Raw genomic sequence first — 11,214 nt, forward strand, 5'->3', positions numbered from 1 at the left:
GTACAGGTAGCTGTTAATACCTGCTGGGCATGGGTCCATGGGGGCCGCTAGGGGGGGGAAAGTGGTACAGATTCTAAGGGCCCAAGCACTGAGAGGGGCCCTTAAGGGGGCCCAAGCACTGAGAGGGCCCCTTAAAGGGGCCCAAAATTTGAATCTTTCATGGGGCCCATCATTTCTGGCAGCGCCCCTGCATGGGTCAGTGAGAGAAATAAGACTTGTGACACAAACATTCAACTTTATTGTATCAATAACAGTCAAACATAGGAAATACACATTCATAAACTACTTGATGAATACACACGAGGTGCCTTCCTCAACCACCTTCGCAGGTAGCTGTGACCTTACACCAGAAGCAGATGTCATCAGGAGGTGTCCAACCTTCTCTGGGTGTTTCAGCCCTGAACCACAACACCCTCCAGCTGGTGGTGAATTGAAGTAATATTGTGTACCTCAGAAGTGCACGAAAATAGTGATTTGAAATTGTGCATGTGCAAGGATTGTTACATTTACAGCAAGACAATTATACACCTACTTTCTATGGAACAATGTGAGGTTCTCTGGGATAAAATATTATTCTTTTTTATTATACTTTTTTAAACTGAAAATTCTTTGAATAGTATTTTACCTTCACATTGCTCTGACATTTCTTGCACCACACTTCACCACGTCATCACACTGAATATTTGGCTTTACCAGAGTATGGCATCACTGGCCTAATAAACTTCATCACTGCATGGCTCTGAAGCTGGAGCTAAAAAGTCAAAGAGGGTCGAAAATTACATCTGCCATCCTCTCCCCAAGCCTACGCCTGTTTGCACTCAGTGTGAGAGAGAAGTTAATGGTACAGGGAATTATTCAGTGGAAACTCACTGACTACTTTATTCAAATACACATATAACATGAAACTATTAAAGAACATCTCTAAAGTTTGTGCATGAAAGAAGTAGGCATTTAAGAAATGTTCCTACTGGTAGGAGCCTGTCCAGATAGTGACATAGCCGTTATTGCACTTCTACTTTTGTGATGAAGGATATGCAGTGGTAATATACACATGTTCTTTGGCGATATGGAGAAGTCTTCCCACAGTTTTTGTTAGGCCATGAATATCAATACATTTCAACATAGGGTTTTTCAGGGAGTAGACAGAACTTAGAGTTCTCCTTAATTGCTTCACATAGATACAAACTACTCACAGACACGTACACCAAAACTTTAAAACATTAATAAATCCAAAATTGTGCGTACTGTATGTGTGAATGTACAGGAGATGCTAGAGATTTTAAGCTCATGTGCCAGTCTGCTTTGTTGACTTAGACTGAATAAGAGAAAGTGGTAGACATACAAATCATGATGTGTTTTTACATGTTTACAAGTCTTTTTTGTGGGCAGGAAGACGGACATGTCAGTGGATTAAAGACGTGTAAAGCCTGAGTGTGGTTTAAGGGGCGACAAAGAGATGGCAACTGACAAGAAAAAAAGATGGTGTGGGAGCAGGAAGGTAGAGGGTGTGCTCTCCAAAACTGATTTATATGCAAATTGTAATGCTCACTGATTCATCCACCGTGTGTGTGTGTGTGTGTGTGTGTGTGTGTGTGTGTGTGTGTGTGTGTGTGTGTGTGTGTGTGTGTGTGTGCCTGTGTGTGATGATTAATCAAGGAATACTTAAGTTGTCCAATATTTCGAGTAAAATGTCATGAAATGAAACGTTGCCCTAAATTAAATTCCACATCATTTAGGGCAGCGGCACATGATCACAGCTCTAGAGTGTGTGGAGTGTTCCACCTCTCTGCACAGTAAGGACTCAGGTGTGTACAGTTCAGAGGCCAGCTCACATGTACAGGTCAGCTCACTTAAAGGGACACTGTGTGAGATATTTAGTTTATTTCCTGAATTCATGCTACCCATTCACTAATGTTACCTTTTTCATGAATACTTACCACCACCATCAAATTCTAAGTATTCATTATGACTGGAAAAATTACACTTTTCATACAGGTATATGAAAAGGGGGATCTTCTTCATGGTTCGTCATTTTGAATTTCCAGAAATAGCCATTTTCAGCTGTAAAACTGACTGTACTTGGGCCATACTAGAAATTATTACTTTATTTCTTAGTAAACTTTCATGGAAAGATCAAATATGGCAATAGGCAACCCAGTTTCAATGAGCAGCATAGTTGCAGTACCTTTTTTGAGCATTTCCTGCACCAGTGTCCCTTTAAAGTAAAGGACCTGCAAAGTTCTGTAGCTCTGCACAAAGTGCCACAAAGGACTTGATAAAATAACTGTTTTTCCTAGATTCCAGTGGCCTGATAATAACACGTTTGCAGAGTAGTATACAACCCATTTTGTAGAGCTGGTACTCTTTTAGCCATGCTACACTCTCAGAAATGATGATACAGAACTCGTTGCTGTGGCAGTACCCTCAAGGGGAGTACCATTGCGTTGCTTGGCAGTTAACAACTTCATAGAAATGCTGCAACAAATGTCCGTGTAGCTGAAAAGTACATATGTTTAACACAAAATGGGAGGTTAAATGTTTTATTCTGCCGTCCAGTTGGGCTACACTTCCTGCTTTCAGCCAGCATATCCAGCGTCTCCTCTACCACGCACGTTTTTTTCCATATTCGAATTTGTGTTTTCGAACTCGAATTCGAATGTCAAATATTTGTTGACAGCCCTAATTGGTACCCCGAAAAAGACGTGTGTTTAGTATTTTCAATGTTGACCAATGTGCATCTGTCACCTCTTTTTTGAGGTACCACCCAAGTGACACAGTGATACTCCCCTTGAGGGTACTGCCACAGCAACGAGTTCTGTACCTTTATTTCTGAGAGTGTATGGTAGAGTTGGGTTTTTGGAACTGTTTTTAGTATGAAACCACAGGACCATAATCAAGGGCCAGATCAGAGTGTCTTGCAATTTTCTCCATGTATAACATTAAGAAATGCCACACCATTTTTTTCTTTTTGCTGCTACATCCAACAAGTTCCATTTTGAAGTAAAACAGGTATATGATTGTTGGTTTCAGGCAGAAAATGTGTATCTGTATGTCCACGCCATCAGATGAAATGTATACCTGTCTCAATTGCAGTGAGTCAAAGGTGATGTCACCTTGTGATGTCGCATGGAAATGGTGATGCCCATTCCACACCAGCAGAGAAGTCCAAACTATTGCTAACATGTCAGTTGTGTACATGGTCGCCATGTTGATGATGCATATGTTGTCACTGAAAACGTCAGCTCGGGAACTCAATGTTATATAATTCCGCACAAGATCAACGTAAAAAAAAAATATCGACCTGACATTCCGTCAGAGAGTATTCATGCTCACTTTTCCCCAAGTTTAAGGTTTTGATTTGTGGGATTATCAAGAATTTGAACAAGACATAGAGTGGAACAGTGAAGCCCTACCATTTGACTCATCAGTGGATGAAGTGGCATCTAAAGCCATGCTGCTCCCAAAGGACAGTCCTTGTAACATTTCTACTTTAAAGGTAGACTGTGCAAGAAATGGTCGAAAAAGGTACTGCAACTATGTTGCTCATTGAAACTGGGCTCCGTATTGCCAAATTTGATCTTTACATGAAAGTTTTCTAAGTAATAAACAAATATTTTCTAGTATGGTCCAAATACAGTCATTTTTGCAGCTAAAAATGGCTATTTCAGGAAATTCAAAATCGCGGCGCATGGAGAAGATCTCCCTTTTCATGTATGAAAAGTGCCATTTTCCGAGTCATAATGGATACTTAAAATTTGATGGTGGTGGTAAGTATTCATGAAAAAGGTAACATTAGTGAATGGGCAGCATGAATTTCGGAAATAAACAACTAAAAATCTCACACGGTGTCCCTTTAAGGCACATTGGACCTAGCCTGGCTGTCACGCAGATCTTTCGTGCATTTCCGCTCAAATTCGTGAGCTCGCACGAGGGTCTGCAAATCTTAGACCAGCCTGAACAGAATCAGAAATTTCACAGCTTGTCCAAACAGAATTGCGGGGCGGGGTATATACAAGTAAGGGGTTGAAGTAGTACGTGATTAAAAAAAAAAAAGCCATGTGAATTCTCCAATCAGGTTCGAGCCGTTTTGAACACACCCACGGCTTTCCAGTGCTAAGCGATTGAGAATGTTCCAGATGGTTCGCGTGAGAACCAGGTTACATTGGACCAGGCCATCAGCTAAATGCAACATGCATTAATGGTTATGTACTACATGCATCAGGCAATTAGGTGAGCAATTAGGAGAACGCCTGGAATTGAAAGTCTTAAAATATGAAAAGTTCCTGGCATGTGCGTTCGGGTTTTTTTTTTATCATACAATGTCCATTTTTAGCCCTCAGCAGTAGTTGAGCTTCCTCCCAATTATTTTATGCAAATGTGTCTCTGTCAAGTGGGAAATTCTGGGAGGAAATAGTTGATGAACTCCTGTGTGTCAAAAGAGAAGTGCAGGCCCCGTAATTTTGCATGAAAATGGAGAATATTAGTAGAGAATGTTAGTAGAGAATGCTTGCCCATTTGGTATGCTGAAATGTGGCCTACAGGTTTGTTCATGTTATTGGCTAGCTTTTGGATTATGCAGCAGGATTGTGGATAACATCTGAAATTTTCAATTTGACTGATGCGATTGATGGAACCCAGTATCAGTGAATATCATTCAAAATGTTTGCCCAGTGAACACTCTCACACTCACGACTCACACACACACTTTCATGAGCATGTGTGTGTGTATAGAGCGAGAGAGAGAAAGAGAGAGAGAGAGAGAGAGAGAGAGAGAGAGAGAGAGAGAGAGAGAGAGAGAGAGAGAGAGAGAGAGAGAGAGAGAGAGAGAGAGAGAGAGAGAGAAGGATCCTCCCAGCTTATTGTAAATGCGATGATGTGAACCTGGCTGATTGACATATTAATATTGCATGTGTTTTTTTATTGGCACAACCACAGCAGGAAGACAAAGAGATCCAATAAAGCGGAGTTAAACCTCTTCCTTTTTCCCCTCATTCCTCCTTTCTTTCTCTCTCTCTTTCCTTCTCTCCATTGGTCTATTTCGTCTTTGATTCTCTCTCTCTCTCTCTCATGCACGAACGCACGCACACACACACACACACAGAAACACGCACACAACATGCTCTCTCTCTCTCTCTTTCTCTCTCTCTCTCTCTCTCTCTATCTCTCCCCCATGATTAGAGGAGGAGGGTGGTGATTATTCATTCTCTCTTTCTCCTTGTTTCCCCTTCACCGTTCTTGTTTTTCTGTCCTCCGTGGCTGACGTCGCCCTTCGATAAGCTGGAGCACAGAAACACTGTGATAAGGAAATGACTTTCCGCAAACACCAGGTTACACGCTCAAAGGTGTCTTCACAAGCGCAGACGGATGCGTTCTATCTGTGTCATTTTTAGACAATGTGTGTGCAAGGGATGCATATGTGTTTTTTGAACACAAAGCTGTGATTCAAAGTTTCACCCAACTTACAATAAGGATTTAAATTAACTTGGAATTCTGAGGCAGCTGTAGCCTGGGAACTCCCATTCTGCCTTTAGTCTGGCGAGGATGACTCATAACGTCCAAGGTCATGGGCCCTGTGTCATAATGGCCAAGCATTCCGACCTTAACAGTTTCTCTGCCCAATCAGAGAGCAGGGCAGTGTGTCATAATAGACAAGAATTCTTCCCCCTACAGAATTTACAGTAGGCAACTCCCCAGACCTAATCTCACTTGTGATTAGGTCTGGTGTTAACCAGGCAAAGGCAGCTGGGGGGTGAATGTGCATGTTGGTGCTAAGCGGTATGTCTGTGCATGTTTGTAGTACATGTTCATATGTGTGTGTGTGTGTGTGTGGGGGGGGGTGTCAGTGGTTTAAGTGGTTTAAAAGTGTAAGTATGTCTCTTCCTCCCGCTCTCTCTCTCTCCCTCCCTGTGTGTGTGCATGCGTGCGTGCGTGCGTGTACGTGTGCACGCGTGCAAGTGTGTACCCCCAATCTGTCTTTGTTTGAGTACTAGGTGATGAGTATTTTAATATTGGCAGACGAGTTCCAAACAGAGTCGTGCTGAAGCACTATGAAACAGCTGATTAGTGCTGTGATTGATCTCACCGGGGGGACACTGATCGTCTTCCACCTTCCCTTCTCCTTCACTCCTCCCCTTTACTCAAAACTTTCTTCCTCTCAGCATTACGAAGGAGTTTCAGACACCAGCTGCTGCAGAATTGTTGTGTCATCTGTGAATTTGATGATGTGATTTGTTTCAAGATTTGTTGCTGTTGTTGTTGGCAATAACTTCTCAAACATTGACAACATAATTTCGTCACGTTTACACATGCGGTAGGATTTGGATTGGTTGGTCGGCTGAAAGGGAACCCCGTTCAAGAAGACCAAATCCAAAACCGAATCTTGGATTTGGTCAGTGGTCTACTTTTTTGAAGTGGGTATACTATATACTTGAGCATTTTTTGAGGAGGGTATACTGTATATATTTGCGCTATTCTAAATAATGGTTCAATCAATTTTAAGTGGGTATACTGAAATCCCAGCAATTTAGAAGTGGGTATGAAGAGTTCAGATGCAAAACCCCCTAACTCCATTTCTGAAGACCTGCACTTCTATATTTTTAGAGAACCCCGTTGTTGGTTTGGTTTACATTCGTGCACTTGATAATACATATAAATAGTTATATTACATAAACAAAATAAAAAAATATGCAATTTTGATAGCTTTGTATTAAATAAAAATGAATTAAGATTATTTTCTGAAAAGGCACTTAGGGGGTTTTGCATCTGAACTCTTCGTATACTCCGTATACCTGCGTTCTACAAACCCCAACTCCGATGAAGTTGGGACGTTTGGTAAACAGTGAATAAAATTAAAATGCTATCATTTTCAAAACATTCAATCTATTCATTAGATGGAGAATAGTGAAAAGACAACATATTAAGTGTTAAAACCGAGAAAAAAGATTGTTTTGGGGGACATATGTACTCATTTCTATTTTGATAAATCCAACACGTCTCAAAAGAGTTGGGACGGGGACAATAAATGGCAGCAAATGTCGAGGAAGACTAAAAACAAAACAAAAGACAACACTTAACAGTTAAATACATTAACCGATGAGATGATTTTATATAAAAAACAGTGTTAATTCCTATCTTGGACATGATTTCACCAGCTTAAATGGTGGGTGTATTCCTTGTCATGTTTTGCAATGTTTTCCTTTCTGTAGTGCTTATAGTGTGACAGGTCTTGACCAAAAACCCACCATTTTATCACCTGCTGGTCCTTATGATGGAGCTTTTAAAACATAGTAGAGAATGCAATTTGACCTTACTATGTGGCAGTAATCGAAGATCTCCCTTCAAAATATAATGCATGAGTGGCTTTTCATGCTGTTTAAAACCCATTTATACCATTCAGCACTGTATTTAACTCTACAGATGAGTGAGAACATCTTAACCAATGCACTACTGCACCCGCATGCCATCATGGAGGCTGACTTTTGAAGCTAGCACTAACACAAGTTGGATGGTCCATTTTCACTGTAGCACAGGATGTGCAATGCTCTATTATTGTCAAAAAGAATTGACTTCTACAACTTCTGCTGACTTCTGTAAGCAAAGGACAGTTTCCCATGTCCTCTGGGTCTATTTCAAGTGAGCTCAGGTGCTTAGGAGAATGTTACACCCCTGTATCATTTTCATGCATTAAGTAAGGGTTAACGTTAGCAGCACGACAGAGAGAATCTTTAGACCCCGACGCGGAGCGGAAGTGCTGCTATTCCACAAAGCGACCGACTCGCCGAACGTTAACCCGCTTATTATATGGATATGCTTAAATGATTCGCACATGACGAGGACATTTCTTTATTTAATGTTAAGTTTATTATAATTTTTCATGCCAAAAGATTGTTGCTGCGCAAAACAAAACAGTGCCGTTGTGGAACACCGCTAGAGGCAACAGGTAGCTTAGACAACAGGTGTTGTCTATCACAGCAGCTGATTAGAGTCTTGTTGAAAAGTTGCTTTAGCAGTGAAAAGTCTTGTTGCCATTGACAGCGGTCTGTTATAGACCAACCCGTCCGTTATCGAAAAATAACAGACGTGCGAACGTTGGGGAGCCCCGTTGAAATGAATGGAGCATTCGACAGATGACGTCACAACCATATAATAAGCATTCTTAATATGGTCAATTTTCAATAGCTCTAATTCCTGGAGTGCTAGAGTGAGACTACAGCCAATATATATTTCATGATGTCGTGAACCTAATTTTTATTAACAAAAATATGTCTTATATACACTCAATCGTGCTAAATCAAAGGGAATTCAAAAATGTATGTAATAACTATGGTAATTATTCCCTTTGCATCTTTAATTCTGAGTGGCTCAGCCTCTCTGTGATGATCTTATACCTGGACACCTATATTGTCCGTCAGTACAATTCATTTTGAAATGTTCTTCTTTGTTGTTTTATCTGATTTGGATGTTTACTAAATTTCACTGATCCCCGTCCCAACTTATTAGAGACGTGTTGCATTCATCAAATTAGAAATGAGTACATATGTCCCCCAAAACAATATTTTTTCTCGGTTTTAACACTTAATATGTTGTCTTTTCACTATTCTCCATCTAATGAATAGATTGAATGTTTTGAAAATGATAGCATATTCTGTCCTCGCAACACGTCTGGGGTGTTGTTTGACAGATAGCGAACAAAGTAAGACTCAAGGCGTCACTCCAGTTTTCAATGCTTTACTGAAGACTTCTTGAACCATACCAATTTGTAAAACTGCAACAGAATGAAATACAAAGGATACATTAGGGAGTAAAATGAATACAAATGCTCAAGAGGATACAATATGTTTTCCCTTCACAGGTACTAACCAAGGTAAGTATTCTCTAGGAAGGTTTTAGCTTTAGGTCAGGTAAGTAGGCAGCACTGTACTTAGTACGTTAAAGCAGACAGGCGAAATTTACCATCTAACATATTTCTTATCAAGGAGAAAACACAGGCAAGTTAACGGTAAAGTGTATCAAAATATAGTGACTAGGAAAGTTTACATGAGAAATACAAGGCACAACTGAAGACAAACGAAGCAATACAAATATTGAATGACAAGAGAATTTAACCAAGGTATGCTAACGATAGTGAATTAGCATACTTCACACCCTTAATAGCGATCTCAGTAGAAGATACATTTTGCGTTTTTATCACTACGGTTCACATAACAGTGACTTAAAACAACTTTACATAGATTTTGGTAACTTACTGTTAGTTCCATCTCTAGGTTTTTAGCGATTTCGTTTTCAGGTGAAGAACATGGCAACGGCTTGTTTCAGGTTGGTCAGAAAGCAAGCGCATCGCGTAGCAACAGGAAATCTGATCCTTTAGATGCAGTACCCGATATTAACACCAGGGGGAACACTTACACCCAACTATTGACAAGACAGCACACTCCCCGCTTGGTATACAGTAGTATTGTATACCACTATTTACTCTTTCTAACGTGGCATAGTAAACCACAAGGGTAATGGGAAATGGTTTAAAGGTACTCCTTGACTACCGTTTGGCTAAGACATTTTACTAAGTTGCTTGACTGTCCCGTATCAAACCATGCCACCTTACTGAAGGCTGGGCTTCTCTGAAGTCCGCCTCCCACGCAGTGGAAGTGCGGCCAGGTACCCCGAGAAGCAGCAGTAGGAGCCGGCTGGTGACAGTGCGCCGCAAGAGCAGGCGGAGTTGGCTGAAGACACCGCGGCACAGGAGTGGGAGTCGGCCGGCGAGACCAAGGAGCAGGAGCAGGAGCTGGCTGGTGACCCCGTAGAGCAGCAGCAGGCTGAAGACACCACAGCGCAGGAGCAGAAGATGGCTGGTGACCCCGTGGAGCTGGAACTGGCTGGAGACTGCGTGAAGCAGGGAGCAGAAGATGGCTGGTGACCCCGTGGAGCTGGAACTGGTTGGGGACAGCGTGGAGCAGGAGCAGGAGCTGGCAGGCGACACTGTGGCGCAGGAGCTGGCTGGAGGCCGGAACTGGAGGTGACACTGTGGAGCTGGAGCAGGTAGCTGACTGCATGGAGCAGGAGCTGGAAGGTGACCCCGTGGAGCAGTAGGTAACGGCGTGGAGCAGGAGCAGGAGCAGGCAGGTGACACCGTGGCGTAGGAGCAGGAGCTGGCTGGTGACACCGTGGAGCAGGAACTGGCTGGTGGCGTGTACCAGGAGCAGGAAGTTGACTGCATGGAGCAGGAGCTGGCCGATGGCGCTGTGGAGCAGTGGGTAACGGCGTGGAGCGGGAGCTGGTGGCAATGATATCTTGGCGAGGGAGGAGGAGCTGGTAGTTGACACCGTAGTGCAGGAGCTGACTGGTGACACCGTGGCACTGGAGTGGGAAAAGCTGGCTGGTGACACTGTGGAGCCGGAGCTGGCTAGTGACGCCGTGGCGCAGGAGAAGAAGCTGGCTGATGACACAGTGACGCAGGAGGAGGGGCTGGCCGGTGACACCGTGACGCAGGAGGAGGGGCTGGCTGATGACACCGTAGCACAGGAGCTGGCAGGTGACACCGTCATGCAGGAGGAGGGGCTGGCTGATGACACCGTGGCGCAGAAGCTGGCTGATGACACCGTGGCGTAGGAGGAGGAGCTGGCTGATGACACCGTAGCACAGGAGCTGGCAGGTGACACCGTCATGCAGGAGGAGGGGCTGGCTGATGACACCGTAGCACAGGAGCTGGCAGGTGACACCGTGACGCAGGAGGAGGGGCTGGCTGATGACACCGTGGCGCAGAAGCTGGCAGGTGACACCGTCATGCAGGAGGAGGGGCTGGCTGATGACACCGTAGCACAGGAGCTGGCAGGTGACACCGTCATGCAGGAGGAGGGGCTGGCTGATGACACCGTAGCACAGGAGCTGGCAGGTGACACCGTGACGCAGGAGGAGGGGCTGGCTGATGACACCGTAGCACAGGAGCTGGCAGGTGACACCGTCATGCAGGAGGAGGGGCTGGCTGATGACACCGTAGCACAGGAGCTGGCAGGTGACACCGTCATGCAGGAGGAGGGGCTGGCTGATGACACCGTAGCACAGGAGCTGGCAGGTGACACCGTCATGCAGGAGGAGGGGCTGGCTGATGACACCGTAGCACAGGAGCTGGCAGGTGACACCGTCATGCAGGAGGAGGGGCTGGCTGATGACACCGTGGCGCAGAAGCTGGCTGGTGACACCGTGACGCAGGAGGAGGGG

General features: G+C 43.9%; 1 protein-coding gene across 1 annotated transcript; it reads right to left on the reverse strand.

Annotated features, from left to right (window-relative positions):
• Positions 1-8,711: 8,711 nt before the first annotated feature.
• LOC134458735 (helicase SRCAP-like) lies at positions 8,712-10,555 on the reverse strand. Its single transcript, XM_063211153.1, has 2 exons — positions 9,246-10,555; positions 8,712-8,764 (listed from the first exon to the last, which is right to left on the reverse strand). The coding sequence occupies exon 1, from the start codon at positions 10,539-10,541 to the stop codon at positions 9,519-9,521; it is 1,023 nt and encodes a 340-aa protein (XP_063067223.1). The 5' UTR covers positions 10,542-10,555; the 3' UTR covers positions 8,712-8,764; positions 9,246-9,518.
• Between the last annotated feature and the right edge of the window lie 659 nt (positions 10,556-11,214).

Source organism: Engraulis encrasicolus, chromosome 11 (genome assembly GCF_034702125.1).
Source record: "Engraulis encrasicolus isolate BLACKSEA-1 chromosome 11, IST_EnEncr_1.0, whole genome shotgun sequence".
In the NCBI taxonomy this organism is placed as follows: Eukaryota; Metazoa; Chordata; class Actinopteri; order Clupeiformes; family Engraulidae; genus Engraulis; species Engraulis encrasicolus.